The sequence below is a fragment of the Caenorhabditis remanei genome, chromosome I (assembly GCF_010183535.1).
Source record: "Caenorhabditis remanei strain PX506 chromosome I, whole genome shotgun sequence".
NCBI classification, from domain to species: domain Eukaryota; kingdom Metazoa; phylum Nematoda; class Chromadorea; order Rhabditida; family Rhabditidae; genus Caenorhabditis; species Caenorhabditis remanei.
The window spans coordinates 6,737,400-6,755,399 of record NC_071328.1 but is presented as its reverse complement, the minus strand read 5'-3'; the positions used below and the strand labels follow the sequence as shown (position 1 = coordinate 6,755,399).

Genomic DNA, 18,000 nt, shown 5'->3' with positions numbered 1-18,000 from the left:
AACGTTTTTCGGCATGTTTCTCTGAAGTATAGTGTTGTAATGAAATATGGATTGAGAATGATTGGAACATATTCTTTCACAGACAGGAGCTCTTTTTTAAAACTATTATCATCCGAATGGTTCAGAGAAATCATTTTTGGGCTGTAAGATTTGTGTTTTAAAGCTTTGCTTTGTACTTCGTATCATTCAAACTAACAATTTTGTACTCCAACAACTATGATTTTTTCATTCTTCTGTCTTACGGTATTTTTTTTTGTTATCTCGACATGACTTCTGATCACATTTTTGTTTATTTCCAGATGTCCGACGGCGGAGACCAACCACAAACACAGAGACCATGGGCCAGTCCTCGTCAGGTAATTGTATAGATCTTTTGTTTATCTTTTAGAAGAATTGCTTCAAATATTTCTAGTTTTGTTGAAATTGCAAAATTTTCAGCAACCAATAAAAGGTATCGTTCAACCTCGAGTGTTGCCCCCATTCGGAAAGCCAACGCGACACACGAACAAACTTGACTATATCATGACCACAGTTCTGAAAGAAGCAGCGAAACACAAGCACGTTTGGCCATTTCAGAAGCCCGTTGATGCAGTTACTCTATGTATTCCTGTAAGCAACATTTCAGGAAAAGAAGTTATTTGAATTCTGCTATTTTAGCTCTATCATGAAAGAGTTCTCCGTCCGATGGATTTGAAAACAATTGAAAGCAGATTAAAGAGTACATACTACACTTGTGCGCAGGAGTGTATTGATGTGAGTTCCTTGAGTGAATGATAAGTGTTTTCATTTTAAAAAATCTCAGGATATCGAAACGGTTTTCAACAATTGTTATACATTCAATGGCAAAGAGGACGATGTGACAATTATGGCTCAAAATGTACACGAGGTTATCAAAAAGTCACTGGAGCAAGCACCACGGGAGGAGCATGATATGGATGTTTATTGGGGGAAAAACAAGAAAAAGACTGGAAAGGATGGAGTTAAAGCCGGTGCTGCTTCTGTCAAAAGAGAAGCACGAGGACCATCGGAGCAACCATCGGAGGCTGGAAGTGAAATTTCTTCGGTGCTGGCGGGGAAGGTAATTTTTTGAAATGTTATCTAAATAAAGGGATTTGATCTTCGTTTTCTTCTCTCGTTGTCTCTTGTTACCAAAAATTTGATTTTTTCCATCCATTCCGATTGTTTATCATGAAAAATTAGACAACCAATAAGTTCTGACATTTCTGATTTTCAACGTTTCTCCCATTAACGAGACACTTATTATGTTATTCACTCATAATTCCTCTTTTTTCAGCCCGAACGAAAAGTTGCTGGTAAAAAGACTGGAAAGCGGAAAGCCGAGTCTGATGAGGAAGAGAAACAAGAATCTCATCGAGCCAAGAGGGATGTCCCAGTTGTGAAAAAAGAAGTACATCAGCCACTCCATCCCTCATTGAAGCCGTGTAGCAAGCTTTTGTCTGAGTTTTTCTCGAAAAAGTATAATGAATTCACGTGGCCTTTCCATGATCCAGTGAATGCAGCAGAATTAGGTCTTCATGATTATCACAAAATCATCAAGGAACCAATGGACATGAAAACAATCAAAAGAAAACTGGAATGTGGCGAATACAAAGAACCCGCCGATTTCGAGCGCGATATTCGACTAATGCTCAATAATTGCTTCATCTACAATCCTATTGGAGATCCAGTTCACAACTTCGGAAAGAAATTTGAAGAAGTTTTTGATAAGAGATGGGCAGAAATGGGAGATGCAAACTCTCGTGCGTCATCAGTCGCGCCTCAATCTGCTCCTGCTCCTCTACCACCATCTACTCCAAAAATCCCAAAAACGGCAACGAAAGGGTCAAAAAAGGAGAAAGAGATTAAAACTGAACCAGCAACTACTTTTTTTGAGTCAGGCGGCGCGAAATCGGAGGATATAATGCAAATTAATAATGCGTTGAGTATGTTACGAGAACGACAAGCTCGGTTACGCGCCGAATTGGCAGCCACAGTATCAATGGAAGAGAAAGTGACATCTATAAAAAGTAGGAGAGAAGGTCATCCAAATGAGCCATTTCCGGATAAACTCATCACTGAAGTTCGAATCATGTGCACAACACCAATATCTCCTGGAGCTTCTACATCGACAGCAAGTGGAAGTGCAAATAACACTACGAATAAGGTTAGTTTATTTTCTCAGAATCTGTTAAATATTTTTGAAAAAGCTTCAGAATGGCCGTGTCAAGAAGCCAAATCCTACCGGTCGACAACATGGGTACGACTTTGATTCTGATGACGAAGAAAACAAACCAGCGTTGACATATGATGAAAAACGAAATTTGAGTCATATGGTCAATCGACTACCGGCCCCACAATTGAGCACTATTATTTCTATTATTCAGAGGAGAGAATGCAGTGCGGTACGTTTAGTGATTTATGTGTTAAGTATATCATTGTATGGAAGTTACAGCTTACACAACAAAGCATAGATGACAGTGAAATTGAACTGGATTTCGAGTCACTTGGAGATATGTGTTTGCGTGAAATGGCAGCATTCATGAAGACAATTGAAATGAAGCCAGCTAAAGATGAAGACGAAAATCCGAAACCATTCAGGCCCGCAGCTCCTACTATATCAGAAAAAGCTCCATCAGCAGCTCCTTCAACTAGTAGTAAGCCTGAGAAGAAGAGTGAGTTTTTTATTTCATATTTCGTCCGATTTATCACTTCTGTGGGTGTCTTTGCACCAACTATTTCTGATTACAGAGAAATCAGAAAAATCATCAGAGAAGAACTTCAACATGTCGGAATCATCGGATGACGAAACATCGACCGGTCGGAAGCGGCGGAAGAAGGACAGCAGTGAATCAGAGAGTTCATCTTCCAGTGATGACGATTCAGATGATGAAGGGCCAAGTAAGTTCTCGCCTCTTCGGGAGCATATCACTCAACGTAAGGAAAGAATATTCAGGTATTCCTCGAAAATCGGGACAACCTCCATCGTCTGAATGGAAACAATCAGCGCCACCACCACGAATGGGTGGAATGGGAGGACAACCGCCGATGGCCCGTGTACCTCCACCTCCTCCAAATACGGGAAAGAATGGACAAGGAGGCAGTTCGAGTTCTTATCGTGAGCTTTCAAGTTTCTAGACAGTTTTTATCAGATTTCTTGTCCAATTCATCTTTTTTTCAATTGGATTCGATTAATTGGCCTATTCCATTTGTCCGGGAACTCCCCCTCTAACATTTCAGATCAGCCTTGCATTTATATTTTTCAATTTAAAACCTCATCATTATCGTTACAGGTTAAAGAAGTTCTCCATTTTTTGTTTTCAAATTTCGATTTCATAATAATAACAAAAATTCTAGAAACCAAAAACCAGATTCTCTTTCAATTCACACAATTTACAAAAACAGAACAACTGCCTTTTATAATTTCCTGCCAATTACTAACTGAATTGACACGAATGGAACTTAAAGCGATTTCCTTAGATACTATTAAGACCCAAAACTAATAAGCTATTCCTTTTTTCCTATGTAAAAATTGTACTTTCTCTTTTTATTTATCCATTTTCCGTTTATTTTTGGGGTGTTTCAATTGAAATTTTCTGCGAATAAATCAGTCTTGTCCTTTTTAATTGTTATACCTCACTCTTTTCCCCGCTCGGGCAAATGGAATGTCAGTTTTACAGGGAAATATTATTGGAAAAATAAGAAAAGAAAAAAGAAAGAATGTGCATGAATATTTTATAGAAGCAACAACGAAAACACCAGCCGCGCCTTCTTCGATTCCTGCACAGAAGCCTAAAACTGCAACTTCAATTGGAGTAACACCGAAAAATAGTGATAAAGGAATGAGAAAAGAGAAAGGAGTCAGTATTTTGGATTCACTACTTCCAGATACTTTTGGATCATCACAGGTACAAAGAATGAAATTGAAAGGAATGCGCTTAATGTGTTTGTGTAAAGTTTCAGCCCGGACCAAGTGCATCGGTTAATGTGACCTCATCTACAGATAATGGACTAAACGGTGGAGGACATGCTGAGGTTGGATTCATTTTCAGTTTTCATTTAGTTGTTTTCTTTTTACAGAATGGCGAAAACGAAGCAGCTAGGATTCATCGATTGCGGATGGAGGTAAGGAATGATGCGAAAAATGATTCCCAAATTGTGTATCGAATCACTTTATATAGGAAACTATTATAGGAAACTATTGACTATTATTTGAAATTTATACGTAGCTAACAATTTATTCAGAACCACAACGTTTCAATTATTTCAGGCGAAACGGGCACGTCAACGAGAAGACGAAAACAGTCTGTCGATGACGAATCAGATGGAAATGATGTCAGCATTTGAATATGATAATACTTATTGATTCTCGAATCCCCTTTATTATAGTTAAAAATGATCGTTTCATTATTTTTGTGACTGAAAACTGAAGATAATCAGTCCAACCAATCTCTTCACCATTATCATGTTTCTGTTTTACTCCATCTCTTTTCCATTTGTATCTCTCATTTTTATTCCAACCACCTCTAATTTCTTTTCCTTTGAATCGCTTTAACAATTGTATAGTAGTCAAACAGTCATTCTTGATTACCGTTTTTTGAAATTCCGGACCTAATCAAAACAGTAGAAGTGGTTTTTGTTTTTGTTTTTTTTCTATTTCCACAAAGTAAATTACCCTTTTTGTGTCTGTGTGATAAAAATTATAAAGAAATTTTCTGTATCTTCATAGAACTTCATCTTGTTCATTTTTCCCCAGACAATTTCCTCTTCTTTTTTTCAAAATTTAAAGGTCAAACGTGCAGTGGTGGAAGTCATTTTTCACACTACAACAGTTTGATAAAACATCGCATGCATTAAGAATAATGTCTTCTGGAGAGACTGAAAAAGGCGTTAAAAATTAATGTGGAGCAGTGGAGGCGACACCCTCATGAGACCTGGAGGAAGATGAAGAAAGAATAGGAATCATAACAGAAAGTTCTGAATATTTCAGATTTGAATTCTGCTCTGATGTCATCTTTCTTTTTTCTCTTCGATGAAATTTCTCAAAAAGAAAAAAAAGAACGTTTTCATTATTTTGATGAGTAACTTTTAATTTCCTCCAGATGTTTATGTTTCTTTGTTTTTAATTATTTCTCTGAACCTTCTTCTTTTTATTCTAAAGATCATAGAGAAGTTCCACGATGTCCACTTCGAGGGTAGTCACCTAAAACCTTGTGAATCCAACTTTAAGTTGCAACTCGATATTTCCCGGTTCCAACACATCTCTCGTAACCCCTTTTTGAACTTTTTGAGCCTCCTGTTTCCAAAAAATTTCATGTTTCGAGATTCTTCGAAAGTTTTGAAAAGAGCTGAAACCCTAAACATCTCTGAGACTATATAATGATCTAGTTTTCTGGAGAATGACATTTCGAAAATAAGGAAGCCCTTTCCGTTTCTATTCTAATGACCACAGTTTGAGGATTAATTTAATGAATTAAATCCGCATTTTTTCTTTTCTCTTTTTATACAACTAATTGTATTAAAATCAGAAAACATTCCCATTTTGTACTAGCTTCTTTTCACTACAAACCACAAGGATTATCTTCTTCAAAATATGTCTAAGAGAAGCTTTTTCTTTTTCTAATTTTTGGGAAAAAAGAAACGTTTCGGATCCTCTGACTGATACATTTTTTCTGAAACGTCTCAAAGTCTGTCTGGCCCTTCAAGTCAGAAACTGTATCTTATCAAAGCACTTGTTTTGTAATTTAGACAGGAAATCTTCCCCACCTATAACTCCTTTTTCATTCTGATTCATATCCCACTTTCGTTATAATTTTGATTCATTTCCCTCCAACTCATATTCTGATTTGTTCCCTTGACTCCGTTCACCGGAAATATGACAAATGGAATGAGTAAATATCTCATTACTTTCCAATCAGTCAACTCGAATGATTTAATCTGAATTCCCCTAGATTATGTCACACGTTCAGCTCCAAACTACAATTAAGTGTGGGCATGAGTCGGTAGATTATGTGATCCTCGGCCTAGAGATTTTATAAGAAAGAATAGGTAAGAACTCGGAAACTGCGATTGGAGAGGTGATCTTCTGGCTTATCAAGGTGGGCTCGATGAAGTAGAGCAAATGTCCCAAATGGGTTCGACTATCCTATGGTAACGAGCCCACAAGTTTTCAGAAAACTTTATTCGGTCAGTTTCCCTCTTCTCCCAGATTTTAAAGACAAATTGGTTTATTTCCGCTTCCATTTCGTCTTTTCTTTTCTTTCTACACCCGAGTATTCAGTTCTATTTCTTGAATTCTCATTCCCCTCAATAATCTCCTTCATTTTCCCGTTAACTCTCATCTGTCCCCTAGATTTAGATCTCGTCCATCAAAGTATCGTACACCCTAGATTCTCCATAATTTGAATCACAAATTCGTCATTCCGAATCTCTTTTTCTATTTTGTACATGCTCGAGAAATAGAGCTGTCATGGCTACACAACGTCTCCGTTTGATTTATGTTTCTTATTTTTCAAGAAACATTTTGTAATTTCTCAAGTGGTCATGTGAAAGAAACTTCCATGGATACGATAGACAAAAACATATGTAATATGTCAAGAGATGAATGATGTCAAGAGGGAAAGAAGATGATGCTTTTAGCTTCTTCTTACGAAATTAATTTTGGCGGAGGTGGTATGGTAGTAGAGACTTTCAATCGGGGAATCGAGTCGGCGAGATTTGAGAATTTTTATGTTTTTCTTCTGACTGTCATTGATTCCTCTCACTTTTTGCATCCACTTTTTCCTATTTTTCTCTGTTCTCAAGATTACTAAAACTACATAGTTCCTCGGTTACAAGTTGTTCTTTTCAGTGAACTGACAAAATAATAATACTCTTTTTTCTTCTCCCTGTGACCGATATATAATTGTAGTCTAGAGAAAAAAAAACGCATTCTGTTCTTTTCTTCTTTTTTTCTTCTTGTTCCATTCTGACCCTTTTTGGTTTGATTTCAGTTGGAAATGAATGAAAAAAGATCTGCAGAAAACACGATTATATTTATTCTTTTGAATTTCAAAAGGTGTCGTTTGATGGATTATCATCCGGATCAAAATGATTAATTCCAGAAGTTTTCCGTATATTCTGTCAACATCCTAGACATGTCTTTTTCCTTTTTCCTCATCTTGCATGGCGATGAAAAATTAGAAGATTATGAATCATTTTGTGGGTGGAGATGTGGATGCAATGGCTTAACAATTCTTGACGACTTCCACCACGAACTGACCCATTTTGGTTCAACTCTAATGGGATTTATGGGCTGAGCTAACTTGGCTCCTCCCACTTCTATCAGTGAGACTCTCTACTCGAAATCTTTAAAAATCAAATCTCTACATAGTTCTACAACTTCTAGACCATCGAGAAAAGTATTTCGCAGCGAAATAGCAAAAGTGGGAGGAGCCAGGACCCGCCCACTTTTCCTGACTATGAGCTTTCAAATTTCTCAAAAATCTAACTTTCTTTATAGTGTCCTCTCGAGAAACTCCGCCGGCTTGGATAGTTGGAAATTTGGTTTTCACTTAAAATGTTCAATTTTATTTCGAAAGTAATTTCTTGGTATTTTCGTTTTACAAAACCCTGTCAAAACGTTTCTTGCTTGAAATGGTATCGCAACGGATCCCATGATTTACGGTAGTTTGGAGTTTGAGACTTTGATTTTTCATGTTTTTCACGAAGTCATTCTGAACAACATAGATTTTGTTACCGTAAAAGGTGTACTTCAAGTATTCAGAATAAAAAACGTACCGGATCTCACATGATTCTGAATTCCAGGTTTAGAAGTTGTAGATCAAAACAAACGTCATGGAAAGCTCTCCTTATTTTGCTTTCCGTTGAAAACAAATGAGATTCAGCTAGAATTCGAATACAATTAGATTACCCTTTGGAGACCTAAACCACTTTTGAGGTGCAATTTCCAATTTTCTCGTGGTTTATACTTCCGTGTCTTGGACATCTTGTATAATGCGTGGCTTAAACTTTTCCGTGTTCGTGGATTCTATTACTGAAAGTTTTCAGATCATCAGATGTTCGTGTTCTAGAATAACCTCCTCGAGAGGCTCATGATGACCTGATTTATATTTGATCTACTACATCCGTATCCGGATTCTCATCAACATCTGCATAGTCTGAATTTTCTGAATCCTTTGAATCTGAAGAATGAATAAACAGGAAATCCGCCCCCATTTCCATTTCTATTCTGAAATGATCTAAAAATGATCACATATATTTATTTTTTAATTATAATACTAGTACCCATATGTGGATTCTCTCCTATTTTCTTCTCCTATTCAATGAAATTTTCCTCTTTTTTCAAATGCAAACACAAAAGATTTCAGTTAATTGAATTGTGTTCTTTCTCGGTTTTTTCTAATGACATCACTCTTTTCATCCATTTTTTTGTAAGAATCCTTTATTCTGATTTTTGCATTTTGAGATCCTCTTTCTGCATTCTCAATTCTGAACTCTGAACTTCTCCAGTTTTCAGAAGTAATGCGTCCGTGGCTTTTCATCATTCTTCTTACCATTTTCTTCATCCAATCGGCGGAATGTCAAGTGAAACGAAGCTCGATGGGAGGGTAAGTAACAATGAAATGTATAACAACAGTTTTGTATTGTTTCAAAAAAATCGAAAATGAGAATTTATTGCAAAAATGTGATCCCGGAGCATAAAATTTCTTGCAAAACTCACGTTCCTGGATCTATGTCTCATTTTCTTTTATTGAGCCATAAACCCCATTTATTGCTGCGAAAAGTACAAACATTTTCTTTCGATGAGAAATATTCTCTTGTGTTATACTGAAATTTGGGACTATTTGCTACAGTAGTTCTGGTAATTCGTACACATTGAAATACTACAAAATAATTATCATCTTTCCAGATCGGCATTCGGAAGTCTCGACAGAATTCCGCTCTCCTATCTCCGCAAGTTTTATCGGCAGAAAACGACGAAAAGAGATGAGAACGAATTCAAGTGAGTTTGAGTTTCAGGAAAATGAATTCTGATCTAATCTATTTGATAATGTCATTAGTTCAGTGATGGACCAAACGACTCACAGATGGCGTACCGCTCGATTTCATTATGGCCACTCTACTAATACTTTTAGTTCCAAAAACAGAGATTTCGATGGAGAAAATAATTTGTGTGTGTGTTTGCTTGTGACTCCTTTTTCATTCTTGGTAATATTCAATGAAAATTCATTTATAGGTGCCCTTTCTTGTTCACTTGGTTCCCTTTTTTTTATATAGAAACTGATAAGAACTAGTGTGCCATAAGGATTGACCGGTGACTTAAAAAAAATTTTTTTTCAAAATAAGCAAAAATTGAAAGAACAAATTACTGTATGCAAAAACTTGAACTTGATCCAGATTCTCTATGGAGTCCACTTGGAAAAATTAGAGGGAGTGAATTGAGAACTAGTAAAAAAGGCACTGAAAATTTCAACCTCACCACCTCGCCTCTGAAACAGTATGCATTTGAAGTGGTGATGACACAAATCGTTGACACAAATTGACAAAAATGTAAAAATCAAACTTAAAGTCTACAAAAATCCAGTTTTTCAAGGTTGTTTCTTTTCTCAAATTGCTGCTTCTAGTAGAAAATCTGGTCGGATCTCACGATACGAAATTAGAAAATTTAGAGCTTGTTGTTCATTTTGAGCAGTTTTGAAAAGAGGGTTTATGGTCTTTGTAATTTCTGGATTTGAATTTTCTCAGAATTTGATGATACTGAAATTACAAAACTATGGTTCGACCCCTTCCAAACATCAAGTCTCACAGTATGAGTCATCAAGAGATATGAAACCATGTTTCCGGAAAACACTCGCTGCGTACTGTCGATTTGGGTGGACGACGTCTGAAGGCAAAAATTTCAAACTTCAAAATTATTTTTTTAATAAATGTTGGATTCGGTTTAATTCATCAGAAAATTAACTTTGACACGCCCAACTCTAAATTACGAATCAACCGTCCAAACATGAGTTCACATGCTTAAATATAAGCCACTATGTTGTTTTTCCGACAACGACACTCCGAAATTATGAAAGCGCGTGTTGTTTAGTGCAAATGAAGACTAAAACAAAATATCTATCTTTGGTTTCAGTCAAGTCATGTGCTGCAAAGTTCCTTTTTTATTTGATAATTGATACTACTTGTCCAAAGAATCCGAAAAAAATCTTAGTATAGTCTTTTACACTTTCAAAAATCAGTTTTCCTTTATAGTAAACAGCGAAGTGAAATGATGTTGGATTAGGTCTGTGGCGTCAGCGCGTTGGCATGCGCGCGCATGGAGATTTTAAAGATTTCGTTTTTTAATAATAGATCTTCATAATAGATTTTTGAGAAGTGAGTCTGTGCGCGCGTGTAGATCAGGGTTGCCGCCGAAAAAAAAATTTATTTTCGGTTTTTCGGGTTTTTCGGGTGTATGGAGCCGAAAATATTTTTTTTTTAAAGAGAAAAAAGTTTTCGTTTTTTCGGTTTTGGAAAAAAAGTCGATTTTTTAGCTGTTTTTATTAATTTCCTAACTGTTTTCGGTCCTTTTTTGAGGCCGAACAAAATTTTTTTTTTTTTCGGGTCAAATTTTTTTCGGCGGCAACCCTGATGTAGATGTTATGCTCAAATTCTCGATAAGTACGATTTCACATTTTTGATAAAATGGCTTTCTCCGCAACAATGTTTATGCTTTTGTTCATTTTATTTTTCTATATTTGCAGGCGAACGATGTTGAAAGTGAAGACTTCTGACGACAAATTGATTGAAATCGGCCACAATGTGATCCAAAGATCGAAAACTCTCAGCGATGTATTTCACAACAGCAAAGGAGATTCAAATGCTATATATTCATTGGCAACAATAAATTCAAATGCAGTCTATCTCATTATCGAATGGTGCGAACACCACAAAGATGTTCCGATTCCTGCCGAAGAACAGTGCGAGTGGGAATTTACTGACTTCGACAAGAACTTTTTTGAAAGCCTGGTTGATGGAGAAGCTTTCCAAGTCGTCACTGCTTCCTCTATCTTGGATATGAAGAGTCTAATGGGTGCTGGATGTAAATATATCGCTAATTTGGCAAAAGGCAAATCTCCGGATGAATTGAGACTCGTGTACGGAATCCCAACTGATTCAGATGATGACGAACAACATTCTATCAGGATGCAGTAATTGATGAATATTCTACTCATAATCTTTATATGTTCACCTGAATAACTTTAAACCATTCTACTCCCTATCAATTTTCAGTTCGTACAATTCCGGTGGTAACTGTCCACTATCGAGATGTAATTTCAATTCTCATTCAAAACATCAAAATGATACTCTAGAGATTCATGTTAAACGATATTTTGTGGCTGATCTCAATATAGCAATGTGATAAGCTAACCTGAAACCGATGTATTTTCTATCCTCGATTTTTTATTGTATTTGCTTTTCTACTTAAATAAATTAGATCATCAAAACTTTCTCAATGAATTCTCTCATATTTTTCCCCTTTCTTTATCAGTGAACAGACATACATCAATTTGGTCAAAGTCGAATCGAATGTAGCCTTCTTATCGTTTTAACCTTCTAGAAGTGGCTCCATCGAATCTGATGTTTCACGAAATGTTCAAGTGATGATGAGAACTCTATAGGACAGAAAGAAATCATTGGCTAGTGGGTTCATTCAAGAGCTCTAGATCTCTTGACATTCCAATAACACACCTAGGTGTGCACCTTGTCTAGATCTAGATCCATCAAAACATCTCTATTACCAATTCGATGTGGACGCGTGACAGATAATGCGTCTGCCTACGGAGCAGAAGATTGTAGGTTCGAATTCTGTTGTGGTCTAAATTTGTTTCCTTTCATTCGTGAATTGAAAGACGACATGCTTTCACATGGCAGTAAACCGTCGACCATGTATAGATGATCACATTCTGAACTGTTCTTCTCCCACTTGTTTTCCTGTTTGATCATCGTTGTTTTGCTAGTCGAAAGAAATGAGAGAATGAGAAAAAGAAGAGACGATAGACAAAGTGAGACATTTCTCTGACCACCATCTTTCTCTTTTCTCTCTCGATTTCTTCTATTCTCTTGTTATTATTGCCTCACAAAACGTGCTCCTATCACTTTCATTTTACCGGATGGTTTCATCGTTTCTGATTGATTTCCTGATGTGATTTCCAAATGAAAATTTACTAAATAAGTATATTTCCAGAGCCAAAAGACTCATGAAAAAAGATAACCAATAATGGAAGGAGTTCTAGAGAATGTGAATGATGTGGTGCAGAATATAAGGAGGAGACAGATGAGTATAACGGAGAGAACAGAGGAATCTGTAAGACTTGGTGTCGCACAAATGGATAATGGATTCAAGGTACAGGGAAATCCTATCTTGTTTCTTTCAAATTTCGAAACAGTAATTACCAGTCACTGAACCAATTATTAATTTCAGAAACTTAAAGAAATATCGATCGTTGTTTTGGAAACAGGTCTCCGCCTACCCGGACTTCTTTTCATTGAATTACTGTGGAGATATCAAGGAGTATCATTTGAAGATATATCAGATAATATGATCAAACAGATGCCTCTTTCATATTTCGATATTCCAACAATGCTTGATTTCGTCCACAGAAGAAACTTTGATCATCATGCTGCCATTATTCTCAGTTATTTCGGTGAGTTCTCTTTGATAAAGATTTCAGATTACTGTAGATGATTCTTTTTTGAAAAATAATTTTACTTTTCCAGTGATCTTCATAAGTTTGATGTTTTTGACACTCCCGTTAAACCGTCTGATCCGAATGTATTCACACTTTTTGTCCATTTTTCTATTCGGTGTAGCCTACAAACTATCTGCAATCTACGTGGATTTGGAGTTGAAGAGTAATGAGGAAGAGCTGAAATTGGATGGATTAATCAAATTGGAGCGACATGGTTTTCACTTTTTGGCTCAGGTATTTTTTTTACAGAAATGGACATGAGGACAAACAGATTATTGCAGATGCTGTTAGTGGTACTTCAATCAATGCTTCTAGAAGTAGACGGCGAGCCGTGGAGAGTTGCTCTCCCAGTGTTTGCTCTTCCAATTGTGGCAAGAATGTGTGGATGTCCAAGGGATAAATTGAAGAATGGTGAGTGAGCTCTAATGCTAATTATTTTCCAAGAATGCATTGTAACGTACTAATAACAAATAATATTTCAGCTCACAACTACGCTTGCACCGGAACCATGATCTTCATTGCCACGTATATTCTCTTCAGAGGACCATCTCTTATCAAGTCAACAAAGACTGCATTAAGACAGATTAAAGCAGTTTTTATGGTACATGGACTAGCAGATGGTGTTTCAGTACTTTGGAGAAAATTGAGAATTCTGGAACTGTTGACTTTCACGTGGATTACAATGTTCTTGATGGTTCTTTATGTAGAACTTATTGACAAGGTAAGTGTGATTCTATAACTAGATTAAACTAACCGAGAACCAAACTTTCTAGGGTAGAACATGGTCTGAAGTTGGTCGAGTACTGTTGACTGGAGTAGCTGAAACAACGAATACTCCGATTACATTGGCAGCACTTGCTGTATCAGTATCATACGTTTGTAAATGGATTGCCGATCTGACAAAGTTGATAACTGGAGGAACTAGAAGTCATGGTCATGTACTTGCTCATTCTGGGTAGGTTGGATATTCAAACAGACAGAAACAATGATTTATTTTATTTTAAGATATACAGAAGCAGTTTCAGTTGTCATTTTATGTATTCAAACGGGATTTCTTGGAATGCAAGTTGAACAAAAAACAATCCTTTTGGCTCTTGTTCTCTATATTGTCATTTCTGCACTTCTTCAATCTTTGTTTGAAATAATTGAAGTAGTTCTTCTGAACCTTCCATCGACACCTACAGCTACAACATCCAGACATGCCAGATGTATTTCAATTGCTCTTCTTCTTGTGGTCATTCCATTTTTCACTACAAAGACGATGCTTACATTCCTTCCAATTGATATATACACTGCCATTATAATTGCTAACAGCGCCACAGTAACAGCAAGAGCAATCGGAGTTATCCTCAAGTATATTGTACTTATTGTTGAGGTTAGTTGAACAGTTTCACTGGGGAAATATATCACATTTAGTAGAAAACTGGAATTCTGGATTATTTCAATTTAATCAAAGTTTGAATAATTTCCAGACGAAATCCGAAGAACCATGGGAAGGAATCGATGATCTTGTCTACTACATTGATTGTGCCAACAAAGGAATCGAACTACTCGCTGCCAATGTTGTATTAGCATTTGGCTGTTGGCAAGTTGTTCGAGTTGGATTCAGTTTCGCCACATTCGCAATTCTTCTCTTCCACGTCATTGTCAATATCTATAAACGGGCGGAGCAAACTCTTCATTACATCAGAAATCGAAACGCTGCTGTTAAGAACATTAATCGACTATCGAAAGCGGATGTGACTCAGTTGAGAGGTAACTTTTCTGATTCTTTCCTACAGTAACCCAATATTTTCATTCCAGAACGCGAAGATGTTTGTGCGATTTGCTTTATTGAAATGAAAGAAGAAGCTCGTATCACGCCTTGTAAACACTATTTCCATGGACCATGTCTTCGTAAATGGCTTGCTGTTAAAATGGTGTGTCCATTGTGTTACACTTACATGAAAGAAGAAGATTTCGGTGCGAAACCAACATCAAGTCAAGCTTCGAATCTAGATCAAATAAGAGAGAACCCGCGGAATGCTGAAGAAGCAGAAGATGAAGAAGTTGCTGCAGCTGGTGGTGATATATTCGATTGGGATGATCTATTCAATTTTCGAGGCGACAGAAACCGCAATGAGCGGAGACTTCACAATGCTAGAGACATGTGGCCACTTTCGGTTGATGAGTATGTTTCCGATTTGAGTAAATTTAAATTATTTAATATTTTTTCAGTGATGCATACGAAAGTGATTCAGATAACGGAGAGGAATTGATTATTGCTGAAGAGGATTAATTCATTTGATAATAATTTTTTGGTACCCGCCTTATTGTTCGTTCCCTATCCATAATATCTAAGTATTCCAGCAGTGCACACGCGGGTCGTGTCCACGGGATATCATACGTGTATATATTATCATTTATACTACCAGCATTTGCTCAGAATAGCTCGGGTTTTCTTATTTTCATGCCAATAAATGTTTTAAAATTGTACTACAGTATTCCAGTTGTGTAAAATTTGAACATGAAGTTGTGATATTTATTTATTTATTTAAAATACGTACGTGAGAGTACGTGGCAAGGTCAATAGGGGGGGGGGGGGGGGGGGAACTTGAAATGGAATAGAGGGAGAATAGTGAACACGTGGAAGGTAAATGAATTTGTAATGTTATTGGATGGGCGATTACTTATTTACCGGATACTGCTGGAAAATGAGAAAGCATTATATAAATAATTGAATTCTAATAGTTTAGTAGGATAGCAAAATCCTTTTTTAACTGATTCTCATTACGGTTCAGACGTTATAATTGGAAGATCTATCAGAAAAAATTAGAAAAAAAGATACGGTGTACAAGTGTGCAAACACAAGCACGTCGGATTGCGGACAAACTATTTTTATTTTATTTTTATTCATTTATTTATATTTTATTTGGTTTATCAAAGTCTCAAATCAACTTATATGTGTTAATTGTTATCTGTAATAAATAATAATAAAAATTACAGAAATGTTTCGTCCGGCAGCGCGGGAAGTGGTCAAACTTCCCACTCGGTACTTCTCGTGCAAATCCGAGCCAACAAGAGCGGTAACTGCCACAAAGAAAGCTTCACGAGAAGAAATTGCTGGTCTTATTCCAGCCTTTCCGTAAGAACAATTTATAGAAACTTGAAACTCAGGAATTTGTTTTACAGAGAAATCTATCCGGACTTTCTGCAGTCGCCCGTCTGGAACCGTCGGAATGCATTGAAAGAAGAACTTGAACGACAAGATATGTTGGAGAGGAGAATGAATATTGATATTCCAGAGTTTTATGTCGGTAAGAAAATTATCGATCATTTCACCTTTCAATTTTCAAAATTTAGGCTCAATCGTCGCTGTCACTTCATCAGATAAAAACTTGGGATCCAAAGAACATCGTTTTGTCGGAATCTGTATTCGTCGTGAAAAGGAAGGACTTCTCCATCAATTTACTCTCAGAAATACCATCGAGAATATTGGTAGAACGTTTGAATCTTACGCTTTTTTCTTAAAATCAGGATTTCAGGAGTGGAAGTGCTCTACGATTTGTACAACCCGACCATCAAAAAGATCGAAACGCTCAAATTAGAAAAACGATTGGACAGTGACTTGAGTTATCTGGTGGACGCACTTCCAGAATATTCTACTTTCGATTTTCATATGGAACCACAGGCACACCCAGCTGGTACTCCGATTCCAGTTAATGAATGCAAAGTGAGTTTTTTTCAAATCAACAAAATCGAGTTGTTAAAATGCGTTTTCATAGTATGCCTTTGAAAATAATTCTCATAATTTTGTTCGAAACTCCATAAATTGAACAAATTTTAAGAGGAGACAAGGCAGAAACTATATTTCTAACATATCGTTCTTGACTGTATATAAAGAATACTGCTTCATTTTGAAGTATTCAAACAAAACAGATTATATCAGACTTGTCAATAATCGGGCCGGCCCGGCTCGGCCCAGAGTTATCATACATATTTACCTTTTTATTGAATTTTGAATTTTTATTCGAAAACATTTTTTTTTCAAAAAATTTCCAAAAAAATATCAAAATTTCAAAAATGTTTCAAAACGGGCCGAGAATATTTTTGATTTCGGCCCGGCCCGGCCCGGCCCGTGACAAGTCTGGATTATATAAACAATTGTAAGGACAGTAACACTTCAGATTTTATCATCAATTTGGTGAATAATTTGTTCGTCAGTCACATTTCTGTTATCTGTAACGAATCTATTATCTTTCCTTTATTTATATTTCCAATAAAAAGCAAACGAATCCAATCTGTACTGAAAATCTGACAAAGTTGCTAGAAACGAATGCATTTTTTTCGTCGTAGCTATTTACATTCATTAACGAGGCTGTTGGTTACCGATCATTAACAGTTCCTTATTTTTATGTCTTACAGTTTTAAAAAAATCTTCGAAATTTCACAACTCGATTTGAAGTAACTTGTCGTACAAACTTCGAGTTTGCAGGTAAAACTGAAGAATCCTCCATGGACCCGTCGTTGGGAAATCTCGAGTTATCGAGGAATCGATGACACGTGGACTCAAGCAACACCATGGTACAAGAGGAAACTTCACAAGACATTGGTCAACGATTACGAGAAATATGATTTGATTGCTAACTATAGAACTTCATCCACGAAAGAACAAGAGGTGTTCGTTCAGACACAAATGCAAAAGTAAGAGAAATTCTTCATTTAACTTTCCCATTATTCCGATTATTCCAGGTTCGAGAAGGAACGACACGCTGCCGGTTTGACGCGTCGTCGAATTCTGAAGAGCGCTGCTTCTTACAAATAATTCATTATAATTGTTTTTAGGTTTAGTAAGCATTGAGGTTGATTTTTTGATGAATCGTTGTTTTTTTTTCAGTTTGTGACGCTATCAAATTCAAAACCAAATAATGATTATATTTATATTTCGACTCGGGAGGTGTTTTTGGGGTGGTTTGGGGTCACGAGACCGGGGAAAATCGGAAAAAAGAGTAAGAACATAGGAAAAATGGATTTGTGTAGGATGTGGATGTACAAATGGCAAACGATGATTTTCTCACGGGGCACAAAGAAAACACATAAAAATGAATAGTGAGTTTTTCTCGTAAAAAAACAGAATACATTATAGAGATGAGGGAGAAACAGAAGGAATTAAAAATATATCTTGGAAAATGAAGAACCGGAAAATGAGATAAAACAGATCTAGAAAATGTTGAAATGGAATGTGACCAAAAAGGAAAAGGAAAACCTCGGTAATCTTCCACAAAATACACAA

General features: G+C 36.4%; 4 protein-coding genes across 4 annotated transcripts; all 4 read left to right on the top strand.

Moving 5' to 3' along the window:
• Positions 1-299: 299 nt before the first annotated feature.
• On the top strand, positions 300-4,363 carry GCK72_001279 (uncharacterized protein; the record flags this gene model as incomplete). Its single annotated transcript, XM_003111259.2, has 13 exons — positions 300-356; positions 439-609; positions 658-753; positions 803-1,078; positions 1,295-2,164; positions 2,214-2,402; positions 2,453-2,672; positions 2,749-2,898; positions 2,954-3,115; positions 3,739-3,905; positions 3,961-4,032; positions 4,078-4,122; positions 4,268-4,363. The coding sequence occupies 13 exons, from the start codon at positions 300-302 to the stop codon at positions 4,361-4,363; spliced, it is 2,571 nt and encodes an 856-aa protein (XP_003111307.2).
• A 4,157-nt stretch (positions 4,364-8,520) lies between these two features.
• Positions 8,521-9,125, top strand: GCK72_001278 (uncharacterized protein; the record flags this gene model as incomplete). The annotated part of the gene is made up of 3 exons (XM_003111134.2): positions 8,521-8,606; positions 8,909-9,001; positions 9,065-9,125. 3 exons carry the CDS (start codon positions 8,521-8,523, stop codon positions 9,123-9,125), a joined length of 240 nt encoding a protein of 79 aa, XP_003111182.2.
• Positions 9,126-10,746: 1,621 nt separating this feature from the next.
• GCK72_001277 (uncharacterized protein) lies at positions 10,747-11,190 on the top strand (the record flags this gene model as incomplete). Its single annotated transcript, XM_003111212.1, has 1 exon — positions 10,747-11,190. The coding sequence occupies one exon, from the start codon at positions 10,747-10,749 to the stop codon at positions 11,188-11,190; it is 444 nt and encodes a 147-aa protein (XP_003111260.1).
• Positions 11,191-15,715: 4,525 nt separating this feature from the next.
• GCK72_001276 (uncharacterized protein) lies at positions 15,716-17,532 on the top strand (the record flags this gene model as incomplete). Its single annotated transcript, XM_003111374.2, has 6 exons — positions 15,716-15,852; positions 15,900-16,024; positions 16,071-16,205; positions 16,253-16,440; positions 17,203-17,411; positions 17,460-17,532. The coding sequence occupies 6 exons, from the start codon at positions 15,716-15,718 to the stop codon at positions 17,530-17,532; spliced, it is 867 nt and encodes a 288-aa protein (XP_003111422.1).
• Positions 17,533-18,000: the final 468 nt, after the last annotated feature.